Genomic DNA, 20,201 nt, shown 5'->3' on the forward strand with positions numbered 1-20,201 from the left:
ATGAAGGGCTAGAGTATTATCATAGCTGCAAGGCAATTCCATCCAGGTTTGTCCCGTGTCATAGCAATTTGTCAATATCAAATGACAAACAAAAATCTACTATCGTAGTCAGATATCATTCCAAGTATGACATCACGCTGTCATATGGCCCACATAGGCTACCACCCACCGATTACAACACTCAAACAACATTCTTTCACATGAGGGAGATAAGCGTGTCGACCCAACACCTCTCAAAAGACCACAACCAGGCACAGGTAGAGTGGCACGAACGATGGTGTGTTTTTTTTTATTTATTTTTTTTACAGTGCATCGCCACCCTACTGAGCTCACAAGTTTCTATCACATTTTGCTCATCAGTAATAGCCAGCGCTAACGTTACATCGCTGTCATTTTTGTTTGCTCCGGGAGTGAAATGTAGGCTACCCGATGCCGAGCCGATGACCCAGAACGCCAAGGCAAACATGACCACATTTATACTTTTATGCTGCAAACTTAAGTCGACAATCTGTACAAACTTTATAGATTCCTGAGATGTCCATTCGAAGCCTGTTCAACGACAGGTTTAAAACATACGCCATTGTGCGCTGCACAAAGTAATTAGCTGATACATTGCTCGCATTGTGCCTGATTAAAATATCCCGGGTCGGGAGCAAGGGTCTGTCCGATTTATAACACAGGCTAGTGTAGTGGACATCTGCGAACAGACAACTAGTAAATCACAAGTATGTATCTTTGAGGAGAAACAAAGATGAAACGATTTCACCAACTTCGAAGTAGACGTAGACAGCACATCGACGGCATGAAACACTTTCACGAAGTCATAAATTTCAAATTAACGAACGCTCGGATCGGCAACTGTGCTAACTAGCAAGGTTGATGGCACTTCTTATAGCTTGTAATTCCTACATCATATGCTGTATAATCCTGCGTTAAGTCATACGAATTATTTGGATGTTAGGTGGTCAGATATCGACTCATAAGTAGCGATAAGCAGGCTACATTTTGGAGAGTGGGGATGATCATGCAACCAGAAATTCTCAGATAGCAACAACAGCTAAATGCGTCATTTTCAGTGCATTCTGGGTCTATCTTGCTGGATGGCTTCGCCCGACAATGCATTAAACATGGATCATGAAAAATTAGTAAAATGACAAATTACTTACGCTTTTAGTGGATTCTGAATGACAGCCGCCATTTTGCTACAATGTAACGCAAGATCAGCGTCTAGCAGTTCTGGGGGAAACCTACGAGGTAACAACCAATCAGGACACTGTTTGAAATCTCTGACCAATGAGACACCGGCGTTCGCATAGCAGGCGTGGCTTATGAGGTAAACTGTCAAAAGCATTTTAAAGGGTTTTCTCCTTGTACAGTATTCAGCACAATGCCGGCAGGGCCACCACTTGACATAACATTTCCCCATTCGTGGGAAGTTTTGAGAACCTATTATGGATAGTCTATCTCAATAGGACTGGATATCCGGAAGATTTATGGCAGATTAGGCATCTTTATACTCTCGTCTGTCCTTACACTGTTGACTCAACCTAATTATCTACAAGAATATTATTCATAATGGCTTAAAAGTAAACTGAAAAGCCATCTCATTGTTCCATGACCTGGCAGCCAATGACTGATAGAGAACCAAGAGCAGTACTACACAGTGCCACCTAGGGCGTAGGAATTTAAATTCACCAGTGACAAAGGACATCTGTTGGATCTGTTCTTTTACTATTTTCTGCTGTCATGATCATACGAGTACTTGTGTTGTGGTAAAAAAAAAAAGACACCTTACATTTCTTCCCCTTTAATCTGCATATGATGACACAGACAACACACGTTTTAAGTTTTACAGACACACATCTCTTCATCTTGGGTCAGTGCATAGTAACTGTAGCTGTGGCATGGAACTCTGTAGTCGTCACTCAGAGAGAAGTTGCCATGGGAACGGATCCCGGATCTCAGGGGTGGAGTCTGTCCCAGGAAGAGATGCATACTGGGACAGCAATGTCAGATGGTAGGTGGACACCGTGTATGAGTGCTGACAGACTGTAGATCTCACCACAAAGTGCTCAGAGGAGCATCATCCTCAGCTGCGATCCTCATATCTGTTCTTGTGTGTATGGTGAGGTAAGTACAAACGTGATGGCATGGCAAGGGTCAAAGGTCAGGGGGTCACACAGAGAAAAGATATGCAGCACACACCACAACAACCGTTTGAAAAGACCTTTTTATGGCACTAGAACCATCGACATCAACGCATCTTCATCAAATACTCTGTCCTTGTGATACTTTTGATGGAGAAGTACCACAAACACTCAAAGGGACGTGGTTGAATAATCAGTGCAAATGCAAAATGATCATGGCAGACAAGTGGTAACATTAGCACTACAGTAAATCAGACCATCAACCCCCCCCCCCCCCCCCTACACACACACACAAAAAATTCTTGTGTTCTTGTGTTCCATGCATCCTAGTGCAACTGATCCAGGGGATTAAACCCCAGACAGCAGAGAGCTCCGGAGCAGACCCGACCCAGGTCCAGCTGTGTTCTGGCTCAGATCCGGCTGTGTTCTGGCCCAGAGTCAGCTGTGTTCTGGCCCAGATCCGGCTGTACTCTGGCCCAGACTGCTCCTTTTGCGGCAGCTACGTGGGGGTGGATGCCCCTCATGAAAAGAACAGCGCGGGCCAAGGCATTGCAAAAAAACTGAGCGGCTGGTGTAAAACAAAGGAAACACGTCAAACTGAATATATGGGCAAGATATTCTGTACATTCAAGGCAAACAGTTGTTTTCATTCACTGGCTAAAGGCAACAGATATCTGTGTGCTTTGAATGTGTGTGTGTGTGTGTGGTAGTGTTTAGGACGGGGAGTGCCTTTAGACAATATAGTTTCTGACTACACTAAAGTTACATAACCTATAAATGCACATACACTACTGACTATGAGGCAATTTCAAATAATTTCAGTCTTCCTGTACAGATCTAGTGACAATCTAGGGGTTGGTACCCATGTTGTAAATAGACTCAATCCTTTAAAAGCTTACTGATACAAAAATAAATGTAATTTTTAACTGAAATCTTGACTGGCGCTCCATGGATACCAACCCAATCAGACGAGCAGATGATTAAACCTTTGGTCAATCCATCTCACACCCGCAGGTGACTGCTGTCCATGTCCAGCAAGCAGGACTGCAAACGCTCAGAACAGAGATATCAATAAGTCTATTCACAATAAGAGCCTGCTCAATCGTCCCCTATTCTGACTTAAGTTGAGGTATTGAATTGGTGAATAGCTGTTCTTGAATGAATAGTCAATAGTTCTTTTAGTTTGTTTTGTTTTGTTTTGTTTTCATTAAGAAGTATTTCTAAAACGAAGCCCGGACGTAAATGGTGCCGCAACTCAACGGGACGGAGCTGGAGGCGGAAGGGGAGACACCGTTTCAGGCAACTCAAGTGGCTACTTTTACAGAATACCGCATCATCTACAAACATACACACCATCTCCACGTCAAAACGCACAGACTATCGATCGGTGCTCTCACAAGACAGCTAATGATTCACTCTTCAATAGCAATCTGCCACTGACGAATCAGCTCTTGGGCAGGTGTCTCGTCATTTCCCTTTTCTGTGACAAAAATGCGAACTAAAACAAAAACAAAGCCTAATAGAAGGATTACAATAATGATGAAAACATAACGTAATAAACATACATTAGCATTTAAATGCTATAAACACAACCAGATATGACTATATTTAAATGATGAACCACACATGCTCCAGTCCAATGAATATCTAGGTGGCTGAGCAAATCTGTCAATATCTGCCACTGACTTGTAACAGCTGTTACTTCCTGTTGTAATAACAGAATAGATACTATCTGGCATGCTATGAGCATGAACACTTCTCCTCTATGGTACGCTTATGCTTTACCTTTTTGCAAGATAAAATGATCATTGAAAAATAAACAAACAAACAAACGAGAAATGATCCCTGAATCATCCAAGTTTGATAAGTGGATTAGCAGGTCACATCAGACCATTCCACAGTGTAACGTGTGACTTTCCATGATAAAATCAGAGATAAAAAGACTAAACAGTTGTACACTCAAGGCAATCACCTAATGGAGGAAAGATTGGGGATGCAGTGAGGGAGGATGCACAAGATGGATTTGGGGGGGGGGGGGGGGGGGGATTTGAGGGGTTAGTGTGAACTCCTGGTCTCTCCTCAGCTGATGACCAGTTACAGTACACCATATTACTCAACTATTATTAACTAAGCACCAAACGTCAAGTGATCTCCAAAGGTTTAGGTGCAAGGCTGATGTCAGTTGTTGTTTCTTTTGTCTGTTGTGCTGCACACACACACACACACACCATTTTGTATACGCATCACACACACACACACACACACACTCACACAACAGCTAAAAATGTTTGTTAGGGGGAGAGTGGCAGAGGGATTTGGCGTAATGATAGAGTTGAGGGGTGGGGGAGCTAACATACTAAGTTCTAGAGTAGGTCCAGCCCTGCTTAAGGTCAAACGCTAGAGGATCACAGGGGTCAAGGGTCAGAGGTCGCCGGGCCTCTGATTGCAGGGGGTGCAGACCCGGACAGGGTGGTCCCAGCCGCGAGAGGGCACGGAGCGCCTGGCGGGCGAGCACTCGGAGCACACGCCCTGGCCGCATGCCCGGCAGTGGTGCTTGGACAGCTTGGCAGTGAAGTGGCGTTGGCAGCTGTGGCAGGAGTGGATATCCTGGTCGGGCACCCAGTAGGCTGGACGCGCGGCGTCCTTTACCAGCCCTGAGGAGAGGAGAAAGGAGAGGACAGGAGAAGAGAGAGGAGAGGAGAGGAGAAGAGAAGAGAGGAGAGGAGAAGAGAGGTGAGGAGGACCACAACAGGCAGGCAGAGGTGGGGAGGTTAAAGGTTAAAACAATCACATACACAGATTGTTTGTCCTGCACTAGTCAACTTGACAAAATGACACATTACACATCCCCAACTACGAGAAAATGTTTGGGGGTTTGGGGGGGGGGGGGGGGGGGGTACCCTTTCCTTCCACTGATGTTTGGGGGGGTGGGGTGCTTCAGAGCTACTGTTGGGGAGAAGCGGAGCAACCCTGCCCTCCCCTCCCCTCCTCCACCATCATAAGCATGCATTATTCATTACGGCTCTATGAATTGTACATGTACCATCTTCCATGAGCCTAACCAACACTCATAATCTGCCACAGTGAATTAATGACTATGGGGTTTCCATTTTGTCTTTCTATTCCAGAGCATGTGTCAGCTAGTCTTAAGTGTCCTAGTGTCCTGTCTCTCTCTCTCTCTCTCTCTCTCTCTCTCTCTCTCTCTGTGTGTGTGTGTGTGTGTGTGTGTGTGAGAGAGTAGTGTGAATGTGTGTGTGAGATGAGATTCTGTGCATGCATGTATGTATATGTGTGTTTGTGTGGGCATACAAACGTGTATGTCTGTGAGTGTGTGTGTGTGTGTGTGTGTGTGTGTGCATGTGTGTGTGTGTAGCGGGTGGATGTGAATAAGTGATGACTAACGCTGTGATGACAGCTCCTCAGTCTCATCCTTGTCAGCGCGTGAGGAGTTTTGAGCCTGCAGAGCTGCCGCAGATGAACTGTGCTGTGGGCGACTGCTAAAATCTCACTCAGAGACGCCAGCCTTAAACACCAGCTCTACAGCGCACTGTATCTATCCAGCAGAGCTGCCGCAGATGAACTGTGCTGTGGGCGACTACTAAAATCTCACTCAGAGACGCCAGCCTTAAACACCAGCTCTACAGCACACTGTATCTATCCTGACAGAAAAGGGCTTTGTTTGGAGAAAAGAAAATTGAGGATTTTTTTAATTAAATTTTTATTAATTATTTTTTAATTTTTATTGCACTTTTACAACTCCTATGCTTTTGAATTGGACTTTGTCCTTCAAATCTCTGGATGTCCTTCAACCAAAGAGCTATCTGACAGCCCTGTTAGTAGGTAATGCCCTGTATTACAGGATGTCTTGTTTTGTAGAAATACTACTTAAAATAAGCTAAATTATCTGGCAAGATTTGCCAATAGAACAAGATTTTCACTTATATAAAAAATATAATATAAAAAAACTTAAATTAAGTGCAAAAATGTCTAAAAATGTCTTGTTATAAGCAAATAATAGAAAAACGAGCATATATTCACTTGATTTAAAGGTCCAGTATGTAGGAAATAATGGAAAATAAATGGTAACCATTCCAAAAATGATCACCATATGTTGTCAGAGAGTAAGGAAACATGATGAATTGAAGTAATGGCTTATTTGACAACATTACTATAACCTGTAAAATATGTTACATTGGTTAGAGAGGTATTTTTTGTTTTCACTGTTTCCGTAATGTGTGGCTGGATCATGGTTGGAGAAACGTTAAAGCAGCTGCAGGTCAACTAACGTTATTAGCTAAGTCTTAATTACATCTGGCAACCCAGAAGAGGCTCGCGTCTGGTAGTGTTGAGAACGTTCACCAGTGTTTTGATTTTGGCCTACAGAATGTTCGGTAACAATCCTACAAATCGCTCCTTTAAGGTTATTCATCTCACTTAGATTCTATTATTCTAGGATTTTTTGCAGTGTGGTCAGCAGTATGCAGAATACAGTAAGATTATGTACCGGAACAAACAAATCAGTTTCTGACCAACAAAAACAAACTTTTTCATGATGGCCAGTGAGTTTGTGTTTCCTTTAGGCAGCATGGTGGACGAAATATGACCTCTAAATGCCCAATGATCCGTTATGGATCTCTGAAAACAGATCAGGCTCCTAACATATGCTGTTTAACTGATACATGACTAGGGTGACGAGATTGTGTCCTTTTTTTGGGTAGTGAAAAAGAGGACAGCAGAGAAAACACGGCCTCGAAAGGCTATTTCAAACTCATTTGTGAACGACAGAGAGAAACGCAATGCAAATTCGCTGTGAACACGTTTGACGCTCTAGGAGAACAATATCCTGGACGATTTTTTAGGTCTCAAAAAGAGGACATGTCCTGGAAAAAGAGAACATCTGGTCACCCTATACATGACACAGCCATGTTGATAGAGAGTTCTATATCAGAAATATAAACACGACATCATCTGACAGCAGTCCAAAGCCCTGAGCACTTCTCTGAGGTGCCTGTCTGTATGTTCTCTATTTTTGTCTTATCTTATACGCCTTTCTTTCTTTCTTTCTTTCTTTCTTTCTTTCATTCATTCATTCATCTTGTCTTTTATCCATTCGTCATCTTTTCTATTCATCTCTGGATCTCTGGACCCTGACTGTCACACCTCAATAAACTCATCAGCCCTCGTCACTCCTTATCATCAACTAATCACCACTGGATAATTATACACTGTACCTTTAATCACGACGAAAGAAAAAGAGTGGGAGAAAGAGAGAAAGAGAGAGAGAGAGAGAGAGAGAGAGGCATAGAGATAGAGACACATACACAGCCAGATAGATAGAGAGAGAGACAAACAGAGGTAGAGAAAAAGAGAGAGGGAGAGACACACACAGACAGAGAGAGAGATAGACAGACAGAGGTAGAGAAAGAGAGAGAGGGGCAGACAGAGAGAGATACACAGACAGAGAGAGAGAACGAGAGAGAGAGACAGACAGACAGACAGAGGTAGAGAAAGCGAGAGAGAGAGATGGAAACCTCACAGTGAAGAGGTCTCTGTGGTGCAGGACTGAGAAACTGTTCTAGAGTCTTCCAGATCTCAGAAAAACAATACTCTCAGTGACCACTAGAGGTCAGCAACTCCATGGTCAGAAGTGCTGGAAGACTTTGGCAGAAATCAGTGAAGAGCTCTTACATTAAAGGTTAGGCCTGTGAGTCTGGCAACAGGCTAAAAAGCTGATATTACACCTCATGAAGAAACGTGCTGATTGGCTAGAACTATTTACAACTCAGTCTATTACTCATATGGTACAAGTTTAGTTTTGGTCGCTCCTCTCCATTGGACGCTACTCCTCACTCACCTAGTGGGATGTCAATGGCAGTGACAACAGCTCCTAATGTGTTGGACACCGCTTCTCCCACCTTCCTGGCCAGGGTGCCGCCATCCTCCTCCTCATGCTCCACCACCACTAGCTCTGAGGGAGGGAGGGGTACACACGGGTACACACACACACACACACACACACACACACACACACACACACACACACACACACACACACACACACACACACGGGTGTGTCAATATCAGGACTCTCTTCATAAGACTGCATGTGGATGGGTGTGACCCTAAACCTGTGGCTTGGACATATGGTCAGTGTGAGTGTGTGTGTGGATGTATGTGTGTTCTAATGTGTGTGTGTTTTAATGTGTGTGTGTGTGTGTGTGTGTTGTCCTTCATTGCACAATTTTAACAAAGTGTGTGTCTGTATCCATATGTTGTGACATGAACATTCCATGCAAGTGCCACACCCACCCACTCATGCATGTTTGTGTGTATGTGCCTTTTACGTGTGTGTGTGTGTGTGTGTGTGTGTGTGTGTGACAAATGTCCTGTGCAAGGTCCTTGCCCACCTGTGTGTGTGTCCTTCTGCTCGTAGCATGCGTCACACACTCGGACCGGCGTAGGCCCCCAGCCTCTCTCTGGTACTGGACGCAGGCGCGACGAACACTGGTCACAGAACCCCTCTCCGCACGCGCGGCAGTGGTGCTTCGAGTCATTCTCCTCAAACACCACCCTGCACTTATAACATGTCTGAAATACACAGAGACAACACACACATTACCATTACCACACACACACACACACACACACCTCCTTTTAGAGTCATTCTCCTCAAACACCACCTTGCACTTATAACATGTCTGAAATACACAGAGACAACACACACATTACCACACACGTACACACAAGACTCCTTTTAGAGTGCACATGAATCTGTAGGCCTAGATGTTAATTGGATAATTAGAGAAGCCTGATCATTTGTCTACACACATTTCAAACCTCCTTTCTCAACATTCTCTAGCCTATTTTACTGTGGTTACTAAGTTTAAACTAAATTATATTACAATATTTTTGTTTTATTTATAAGCTATAAAACATCTTAACATACCAGTTTAGTTTTCTAATCCCTACATGAACAAACTGCTTACTGCATAATAAAAGATAACTAAACAAGACTTGACTCGTTCATATTTTATTTGCAGAATAAACAAGACAAAAGGAAGAGATAGTTTATACATGACATTGGAGTTCTCCCTCCAGTAAATGCCGCTGAATATAGCCTAAAAATTAATGCCATATGTGCTTAAGCAGAGACTTTCTAATGAGGAGACACAGCAAAATCCTCCATAGAAATGCATGGGGCTAGTTTGTAACGACAATATGGCCGTTGTCTACACAAACCCACCCCTTCCTCGGCAAAGCGTCGACATGTGAATACATTGAGCCAATCATATGTTGTGTTGTGAAGACATCTTCCCAATCATGTGTTGTGAACTCGCTGCTGGAGCAAGATTGGTGTCGTGAAGCCTTGCTCACACGCATTTCTGCTGAATAGGATGCCCGATGAGTGCCCAAAAAGCGTTGCTACATGGCCGCCGAGTGGAGGGACTTGCCTAAAAGGACTTTGGCTTAAGTCATCATGTCAAACTTTCTTAACATACTCTGGTCTACAGTCACTTTACTTAGATGGTTTTTACTTGAGAGAACATTATTTGTAATACAGGCAGGGGAATGGCTAAATATGGTTTGCTTAATTATGATAAGCTCACATTGTCATATCATGGGGGTATAGCTCAGTGGTAGAGCATTTGACTGCATATCAAGAGGTCCCAGGTTCATATCCTGGTGCCCCCTCAAACATGCTCGCAAGCTGGCGTGTGCAAATGCGTTCTTGAATTTCCCCTTGGGGATCAATAAAGTATCTATCTATCTATCTATCTATCTATCTATCTATCTATCTTGTCTCAAATCCAAAGAGGAGGATGAGGGGTCTGTTGCTACTCCACTCCCTGGTGTGACAGTTTCTGAAATTGAGGGCCATGTTTTTCACAACGTTAAGATCTCCTTCTACAAAATTTGGCATAACTATGATGTTAACATGACATGTTGAGCTACCAAGCTACTGTACCTATGACACTGATTAGCCTATTATTGCTAATTAGGCGTATAGACATTATAGCCGATCATTTAAAATGAAAAATGTTTCAGATTAGGCTATTATAATGGTGTGTTAGTGTTGATTATTTTTTTAGCCTTTATCTCAGATTACTGTACACGTATAACCAAATTATCATTTGAAAGTACATGGTGTGCTCTTTCAATGTCTCTGTTCTTTTAGCCATAGCACTAATGGTTGTGGAGATATTCCTGTGGAGATATGTTTTTTCTAGTTTGTGCTTCTTTGAAAAGAATTACCAATTGTTTCCCCTCATTTTGTTTTCTCTCCTTCTCCTGTCTTTCCTTTCTTTTTGGTAGCCTGATTGTGTGTGTGTGTGTGTGTGTGTGGTAGCCTGATTGGCCTTCTTTGAGAAAGACATTTCTTCACCAGAAGTTTGCTCTCCACCAGATGCTCAACATAGACAAAATGCATGCAGATGGACTAAACCATTTGGCGCAATAGCAAGGGGTGGCTGAGACCTTAGATAGTTTTTTTTGTATACAAAATGTAGTCAGTCAATCAACCAAGTTATTCAGCCAATAGACTACTGTAACTTTGTATTTCATCTGACATGCATTATGGAATTTAATTAGGAAATGAAAATATCCAAGTAAAATAAAGTATATTCCAGACTTGTCAAGGGCCCTCTCTCCCCTCTCTCCCCTATAATCAGTAGTGGTTTTACCCCCAGTCCGACGCCCCTGCACGCACACACACGCACACACACACAAACACGCCAGTTCCACAGCACGTGATGGGTGGAATCCATCTACCATCTATACCACTTCGACTCCTGGAATATACAGTAGATTGATCATCCAGAAGCTTGTTGCACAGCAGCGATATTCAATAGCAACCAAATCTCACGGTGATAAGCTAACACACAAGAATCCCTACTGGTGATCAAAGCAGCTCTGCTCAGGCATGCTGAGCAGACACCGGGCCGCGCGTGTTGTGCTGTGACTCGTGTGGGTTGCGATAGCCAACGTAACACCGTGTGTCCCAGATATGGGGACAGGACACCCAGTGACTGTGACTGTTACCAGCATTATAAATATTTACGCTCCGGTGGTGTGAACGGGCCAATCACAAACCCAAGAGCTGCCTTGCTCTAGATGGAGCTGTCTATGCAGCTAATTGGACCGACCCATCTACACAACTATCACAGCTATCTATGCAGAGGACTGGACAGATCTGTTTACACAACTGGTGAAAAGACTAAACACATTTTCTTTAAGACTGTGATGTGCTCCGATCATACTGGAACACAAGTTAAAACACACACACACACACACACACACACACACACACACACACACACACACACGTAGATGCATACACACACACACACACACACACACACACACTCACACACACACACACACACACACACACACACGTAGATGCATACACACACACACACACTCACACACACACACTCACACACATGTAGATGCATACACACACACACACACAGAAACACACACACACACACACACAGAAACACACACACACACACACACGCACACACACACACACGCACACTCACACTCACACTCACACACACACACAGAAACACACGCACACACACACACACACACACACACACACACACACACACACTCACACACACGTAGATGCACACACACACACACACACACTCACACACACACACACACACACACGTAGATGCATACACACACACACACACACACATGCACAGGCACACACACACTCACACTCACACTCACACTCACACTCACACACACGTAGATGCATACACACACACATGCACAGGCACACACTCACACACTCCCGTGACCTGAAATCCATAGTTGTGTAAGACTTTGGTCATGAGGTCAGCTGAAGTGGTTAGCTGTAAACAGAACAGAACCCCCCCCCCCCCCCCCCCCCCCTTAAAAATCCGCCAGCTGGTAGGAAAGCCCCCCCCCCCCCACGCCCCTCCCTAGCTGTGGCAGAGCTGGAGGTAAAGTGCAGACTCACCAGGATGAGGGCGTTGGGTTTCCAGTAGGCTGGCGCGATCTGATCTGTGAGCCAGGAGGTGACAGCCTTGGCCGGTTTGACGCTGAGCTCGGACACGGACTGGGCCATGAGGTTGACCCCATCCAGCAGCCGCTGCGCTGCGTTACTGTTGTCCTTCAGCAGGCTGTCACACTGGAAGACAGACACACACACACACACGCACACACGCACAGCACACACACACGCACACAAACACCCCCGCACCACAAACACACACACACAAAGACATGCACGTACAGAATGTAAATTTAGATGCAAGATAATCTCACTAATTATTCACATAAAAACAGTCTGGAGTGACCCTGCTGAGACACATTTACACATTTACTTACTTAAAATGTTTTTGTCATGTGGTGTCAACGCTGGCGACTACGCCGCTCCGTCTGGCATTTTTTGTGTTATTGTCTTTTGTTTTTTTTTGTCAATGTCTTGTATGTGGAGCGCTTTGGGTTGCACTTTGTGCATGTTAAATGCGCTATACTAAATAAAACTGACTTGACTTAGCGTTATACTAAATAAAACTGACTTGACTTAGAGTAGTTACATTAAATAATATGGATGGAAAGCTTGTCAAACTGCTTGTTAAAGTAGTTTGATGGTTTGAAATGTGTTTAAAAGACATTTCATTATTCAAAGTTTCAACAACATTTTGATATCCTATGAGGAATGACTCGCTGAAAGCCATGCACTGACTACATTTCCCAGAAACCCCAGCGGAGAGCCCTAGAGGCTGCTGTGGCTGTCTTATGGTGTGATCCATTTGTCCACTGTGCTCGTCTTACGAGTAGTAAAACAAAACGGAAATTACACAAAATGATGCAACAGCACACCCCTTAAACTCGTCTGTCGAGAAGCAATCTCATACAAGTCAAAGGACCCCCAGTTCATGCCGAGTTCTTACGACAAGGAAGTTACGTCATTTCACAAGTTACGAGTTGTCACAAGCCGTCAGCATGTACAAATGGAATGCACAATTACCCCAGGCCAGATGTGCTGGATCTCGGTGCGGACCACCGTGTTGACAGGGTCCTGGTTGCCATACCAAAACTGTCTACTGCGGTAGATTACCCCACAATTAGGACACTCAATCACATACCTGTAAGGGACATACACAAACACACACACACACACAATCAACAATCAGACTTAATCATTCATATTTTCACTGTAACCTGCACAGCACACCCTCACATACCACTCACCTGTGTTTAGCATAACTAACCCACTGGTTAGCTAACACACATACTTTGACAGGTAAATACACTCTCTCGCACACACACACACACACACACACACTCACCCTGACCAGGCATATCGGGCAAGTCCGAGCCATGGAGAGTCGGAGGACGCAGAAGTCTTTGGCACAACAATCACCTCCTTCCCTCCCTCATAGCAGGCCTGACGTGCACACACACACACACACACACACACACACACACACACACACACACACACACACACACAGAGACACAGAGATCATCATTACAGTCAATACATCATGCCAGTTTGTACATCTATGGTCATTAAGAGAAGATTCTTTAATGACAAAGCCGGACTTCCATGCACTGTCCACTCTTTCATAGCTAAAGAGATCCCCTGAATGGAGATTGTAATTCGTCCAGAGTGCCTGCGGTCCAGCCCTACCTTGCAGGTGAAGACTCTGTTGTCATAGTGAGCGGAGTATCGGCATCGCTGCTTGGCCTCATGGGGGACGTCCTCTCTCAGGTGGTTTGTGCTGTTCTTACAGCTCGAACTGAAACACCCGAGCGCGCCACACACACACACACACACACACACACACACACACACAGTGAAGGGTTATAAGGGGTTGTACAGGTTATAAGTGGTTGTACAGCATGAGTGCATGAGAAGAACAGCACTTCTGATTGGTGAGCATGCCTAGTGCATGAGAACAGCACTCCTGATTGGTGAGCATGCCTAGTGCATGAGAGGAACAGCACTTCTGATTGGTGAGCATGCCTAGTGCATGAGAAGAACAGCACTTCTGATTGGTGAGCATGCCTAGTGCATGAGAAGCACAGCACTTCTGATAGGTGAGCTTCATTGTTTGTCACACAAGGAAGATGACATGTACATGAATATTAAAAAAATCATAGATGTGACAAGATTAACCATCGGGACAGAGTTGTGAGCTGCATGATTAATAGCAGCCTTTGCGATTAGCTAATTGCGTTGGTTCAAATCGCGATTCTGATTAAAAAAATCAATGAATTGTGCAGTCCCAATTTGAAGAGCAGAGAAATTGAGAAGACAGGAGGTGGTAGAGACAGGAGGTGGTAGAGGCTATTTGGGGAGTAGAGCAGTAGAGAGTTGGAGCAGTTGAGGAGGTGGGAGGTGAAAGGGAGACCTTAATATCACTAAATAACTCTGCACAGTAACAACCAAATCCGAGGATATTGCCACTACAACAGCCCTTTGTTTTACCATTTTTCCCAGGCAGTTGAGGAGCAGGGAGGTGGAGAAAGGGTTTGAGGAGCAGTTGAGGAGTAGGGAGACGAAGGAGGGGATAAGAGGAGCAGTTGAGGTGAAGGGAGGTGGAGGAGGGGATACAAGGAGGAGCAGTTGAGGAGGTGGGAGGTGGAGAGAGGCTTTGAGGAGCAGTGCTACTCACCCACAGCTGAGACAAAGGCTGGAGCAGGTGAAGTACTCATCAGGGAAGAAACAGCTGTGAGAGATGATCTCATCCGAGATCTCACCACTGAAGCGCTCACTCAGGGCCTGGGAACACAGGACAGCAGCATGTTAATGCGCGCGCCGTACACACACACACACACACACACACAACACACAAACACACAAACACACAACCACACACACACACACACACAGAGCTACAGAGAATCAGAAGAGGCTAGTGTCTATACACACACACAATAACATACTCAACAGCATGACACAGCTTGTGCCTGGTTTAATGTCCTCGCAGAGGCACAATAAATCTGTGTGCAGGTGCCATTAACATTGACTTAGTGGGGGTCACCTGCAGGGCTTTGAATATGACCAGCGGTGAGCGTGGGGAACGCGTGGTGTGGTTCTCCAGCTGGCTCTCTAGAAGGTTCCGCAGGCCCTTGAAGTTGGTGGGTGGGGTGCTGGTGTGGGTTCCGCAGTAGCGCACAGAGCTGAAGGCCTCGGGGAACCGGCCCAGCTTACGGAACCGCTCCTGAAGCAGCCGCTCCACCTGCTCCGATGGCCTCTCTGTGGGTAGGGATGGAGAGTGTGAGGTGTGTATGAGTGTGTTAGTGTGTTATAGATTACCGTTCTGCCCCATTAACATACAGCACACAACAACGCTAAGGCACAGACAGCCTCCTTGAGGACACAGGGAGAAAGAGATCTATGAGGTGTGTATTACATATTACAGCTCAGTCTTAAGACCGCACACACACACCCACACCCACCCACAGGCGCACACACACACACACACACAAGGCTATGTTTCTCTGTCGGGAACCAGCAGTCTCATATCGCACATTACAGCTTTAGTTCACAAGCCTTTTCCTAATCAATGTGTGTGCCTCCCCTGATCCCTCACACTTACAAAGACTGGAAAATCACACTAGCTGGAAAGCATCAGCTGAATGACTAATGCACAGTTTATTTTAGTTTAAATCACAATAAATGTGTATTTTTGCATACACATCTTCAGATAAACAAGCATGTTGGCAATGCAAATTATATGTAAAAATCACAAAATGTCCTGTATTTCCTTGAACCATCACTGTCATTTTGACCTTTATCACATTCAATTGCTTTCAATTTCCTGTCTAGATTATGATTGTACAATCAAACTTAAATATATTACCTGAGAAATCAATATGGCATTTCTGGCTCCACTGAGATGCCATCACTTACAAAACCCATTTCACTAAAGCAGGAGCCTTTTCCCTGCATACTGACCTTAAAATCACTAAATAAATGTTGCACAACAACACAATCCAAGATTATAGTCACTATATCAATTTAAATGACACCCCTTTTTTAGCATTTTCCCCCCTTTAATTCAGATAGGACGGTGAAGAGAAGCACCTGTGGGAGAGAGGGTGGGAACATTCTAACAGAAGATTCTGTTCCGCAACAATGTGTAAGGTTCTAAAAATTCCATGTTGAATTCAATGAACCCAGAGCCCTATGAACCCAGATATTCTTTGGATTGTTAAATTTCCAACATTCCATACTAACGCATTTTGAAACCCTGTAAAACCCTAATTTAAAATCACATGTTACCCTCCCTCCCTGACTAACCTGATCCCAGCAGAGAGGTGTGGACCGTCTCGTGGAAGATGATGGCGGAGGGTCCGAGGGTGGACAGTGGCACGTCCAGACCGAAGCGCGACGCTGTGGCCTTCAGCTCCTTGGTGAAGTACTTCAGGTAGGCCTCTGAGGCGTCGCCAAGGAAACGGAAGAGGTCGTCGTGGAGACGGTCGGCGTGGGTGCGGTAGATGATGAGGTCGGAGATGGCCAGGACTTTGAGCAGGAGCCGCGTGCGCTGGCCCTGGTTGGCACTGTTGCTCTGGAGACCCTCCGTGTCAATCACGACCACGCGGTGGCAGGGGTCAAAGGCTACCCACACCCCCACGGTGCAGGACTCCTGCGTAGGGGATGTCTTGAACACCTCCCTGCCTTGGAAGAAGGTGTGGTTCAGCGTGTGGGACTTTCCCTCACCAATGTTCCCGAAGATGGACACCACTTTGAGGAGCTCGTCCGGGTGGCAGTCCAGCCTCTTCACAAACTCTTCGTCGTTCTTGATCTGGACAAGACAAAGAGTTCAAACAGACATCATTCACACTTTGCAGTGATTCCATGTTAGTCAGATAGAATGTGAAATAAATTTGATTCTGAGAGATTTCTCTCAGTGCCATACACACTCAAACGACACACATTAGAACACACACATACACACACACACCCCACCACCACCACCGACAACTTCAAAACAGGCACAAACAAAGCCCTTTTCAGCACTCAAAAAGGTCAAAGTTGAGAAATGGTTTGAGGAAAATTAAAACAGAAATAATGCTGCCAGTCAACCTTCCCCAATCAGTACTGAGGGAGAGAGCACAGCAGAGTGTAAGGGTGAGAGATGCTCTCAGCTGTGAACTGTGAACACTGATATCTGAAATGGCCATAATCACTCTGAAGAAGGGCTTCTTGCCCGAAACGTCCGAGTGGCATTTAAAACATTTTTTTTTTTGCTAACCTTTATTTCTAAAGTTTATCTTGATGCTCAGGAGGATTCAAAACACCCAGTCGAGAGTGCACTAAGGTATTGAGCAAAAAATATAACGCAGCGTGTGTTTACCTGCATCTCCTCGTTCTCGTCCACCAACAGGAAGCTGGCGACCTTCTCCAGGAGCTTGGCCTGCTGGGCTTTGGCCTGGTCCTGCCCACCACTGGCATTAGTCTGGGCCCCCGTCTGGGCACTCCCGGGTGGTGGGTAGTGAGTGAGCGGGTGCTTCTTCTTGCCCCCTCCATTGTGGGTACGTTTTTGGCAGTCCTGGCACAGGTTGATCTTGCAGGTCTGGCAGCGGACGACGGACAGGTTGCGCTTCCCGTTGCCATTGCCCGAGCCCTTGCCCCCCTTGCAGCCGTTGCAGAGGGGTACGTGCCCGGGTCCGATGGGAGCCCGCTGGTGGTCTCGGAGGCCCTCCTGCTGATGGACCTCTAGCTCACAGAGCGAGCACTGGACACTAGCACACTCCGTGCACTCGAACACAGCCTCCTCTGAGCCATCACACACATAGCTCTCCTGGCACGCTAGACTGGTGTTGACTCCTTTTTCCAGTGAGGGACCATGACTGCTCATTGTATCTCAAGCTACTTCCTCTGGGCGTGTCTGGGCTTGACTGACAGGGACACTAAAACTGGTACAACTGGTAAACAGCTGATGCTGAACTCAGACAAGTCTGTGACGCTTGATATGTCTGTGATGATGTTATTGATGATAACAGCTGTGTTATGACCGGTTACTTAGACAGCCTTTGCTCTCTGATCAGCATTTGCCAGTGCAACCCAAACACAATCTATGCAGAGTGGGTTCTGAACGCCAAAATTATGGCGTTTTAAATTATAGCTAAATATCAATATGATCAATGTATTTTAAATGCAATATATTATACACTCAGGTGATTGTATGTGACGTAATACCACTGAAAACACACAAACAATGTAACAGCTGCCTGTGTAGAATCTGAGTGCAAATAACTGCTATCGATTAACGTTGATAGCTTACAAAACAAAACGTTAAATTAGGGAACAGCCGAAGTTGCACAAAACTCAAACCCCACACAGATGCATCAAGCTTGTAAAATAACTTGGCTGGCGCCGTGGAATAAGGGATAGCTGCCTTAACAGTAAACAGTTATTTCTGAAACATTATACCAACAAGATATGTGAATAGCGCTGCTGCTAACGCTGCTAACAGGATTATTTAAAAGCCCAAACAGATCATTGCTTGTTCACAAGCCTCGTCAAACAACAGAAATATGGAACCAAACGATTGACACAGACGAACAAAATGGGCAGCAAATGAAGAAATTTCAACTGGATGCTTAAAATAACATGACGATACAATGACATAACAATTTTGCATTCAAAACAGTCCAATTGATATCCAGTGTAACAGGTCAAATTACCCAAATAACAACAGGCTAAGGAAATGTCAGATAGAGTTAGCCAGCGCTAGCATCCTGTTTACTTGTGTTCTGTCTTTACAAAACAACAGGCACAGTAATTTTCTCAAGTTAAGAGGTCAATCGGCTATGATGGCTAGTAAAAAAAAATCAAATAGCAAGCTAGGCTAACTCTCCTTTTTTGATACCGATGACTTGGCTATCCCGCTGCTATAACATTCCGCTGGCTTCGATTCACCACAGAGACGTTAAACGTTTCCGCCTTCTTTCTCAGATGTTCACTGTACCATCAGACACATAAGCTTTGGCACTGAAAGACGTATTTGCAGTAAAACCTGAGGTTTAATCAGTAACATTAGTCTCTTGATTGCTGCCCTCTGTTTTCCTCTGTTGTGTTGCTAGCAGAGTCAGATCAGCTGATCAGATTATTTTGAGTCGTAGGTCAAGAACAGCCAATCGGAGAACCCTATTTGACCACTGGGCGGGTGCTTTCACGTGAATGGGTGGAGTCCAACAACTTTGGGCATGTTCATGACAAGGATAAAAACAAAGCTAGAGAGGTGAGGTAACTAACTCCCAGTCCTTGCTCCTGGCATAATATAGCGCATAAATCCGCATAATGTATTACCCCAGGTGAGTCGACGATCTTTTCAGTCTCCTTCCCGTAATTTCAAATCAGATTATGGTTATGGGATTTGGCAGACTCCTTTGTCCAAAGCGATATAGAAATATATAATATTTCAGGCTATATTAGGCCTACGCAAGTTGTGGATGATCATGATAGACAATTTGAGAACCTGACAGACTTTTCCACATTTGTTGTGCTTTAGCCTCATCTCATTTTTTCCTCATCAATCTACACACAAAATAGGGCCTCGGCCTACTCCACACTGACAAACCACAGGTGTGAGTGCTCTAACAATCCTATTTACATAGGCCCAACATCAGGCCCTTATTTATGACACTTGCAAGTTCTGGTGCCTCCTACTTTTATCAATGGTCTTTAAGATGCTTAGGCCTATAACCTGCCTGGAATCCACCTGGGCCTAATTCTCTACACAGTTAGGAAAGGCACACTGGCAAGCCATATCTCACAGCAGAGGGGGTAGCCTATTTCAGTGGGTGTGTTTGACATGTAGTCCTTAAGGCCAACGCCCACGACGTCTGATGCGCATAAAGTAACGGAAAAGTTTAGAACTCCATTATTTTTTAGAGATCAAAGCCCATTGCCGGTGTCTGACGCATTGGGCTTTAGAAGAGCCAAACTCAATCCTCAAAGCAAGCCGATTGAGAAAGTAGGCTAGTCTGGAGAGAGCCACACGCACTGGCCATATGAAGTCTAGCCGCCATTCACACAAATGAAAG

General features: G+C 44.9%; 2 protein-coding genes across 2 annotated transcripts in view; both read right to left on the bottom strand.

Annotated features, from left to right (window-relative positions):
- Positions 1-466, bottom strand: part of LOC121693648 (zinc finger protein DPF3-like) — a 15,900-nt gene extending 15,434 nt beyond the window's left edge. The window contains exon 1 of the mRNA XM_042073215.1: positions 427-466. Within this exon, the coding sequence (XP_041929149.1) occupies positions 427-466 (40 nt within the window). The remainder of the gene's footprint in view (positions 1-426) is intronic.
- Positions 467-1,791: 1,325 nt separating this feature from the next.
- LOC121692745 (zinc finger FYVE domain-containing protein 1-like) lies at positions 1,792-19,255 on the bottom strand. The gene is made up of 11 exons (XM_042071613.1): positions 17,507-19,255; positions 16,450-16,954; positions 15,188-15,402; positions 14,819-14,925; positions 13,831-13,939; positions 13,487-13,584; positions 13,165-13,282; positions 12,148-12,318; positions 8,555-8,735; positions 8,002-8,115; positions 1,792-4,801 (listed from the first exon to the last, which is right to left on the bottom strand). Exons 1-11 carry the CDS (start codon positions 18,008-18,010, stop codon positions 4,569-4,571), a joined length of 2,355 nt encoding a protein of 784 aa, XP_041927547.1. The 5' UTR covers positions 18,011-19,255; the 3' UTR covers positions 1,792-4,568.
- Between the last annotated feature and the right edge of the window lie 946 nt (positions 19,256-20,201).

The sequence above is a fragment of the Alosa sapidissima genome, chromosome 19 (genome assembly GCF_018492685.1).
Source record: "Alosa sapidissima isolate fAloSap1 chromosome 19, fAloSap1.pri, whole genome shotgun sequence".
NCBI lineage: Eukaryota > Metazoa > Chordata > Actinopteri > Clupeiformes > Clupeidae > Alosa > Alosa sapidissima.

What these genes read in the sequence shown, in the direction of transcription:
- LOC121692745 (XM_042071613.1), bottom strand. Translation starts at nt 18,010, where the DNA reads ATGAGCAGTCATGGTCCCTCACTGGAAAAAGGAGTCAACACCAGTCTA. An exon ending in ACAGAGTCTTCACCTGCAAG is followed by an intron (nt 13,585 to 13,830) that starts GTAGGGCTGGAC and finishes TGTGCACGTCAG; the next exon opens with GCCTGCTATGAGGGAGGGAA. An exon ending in GCAGAAGGACACACACACAG is followed by an intron (nt 8,116 to 8,554) that starts GTGGGCAAGGAC and finishes TCCCTCCCTCAG; the next exon opens with AGCTAGTGGTGGTGGAGCAT.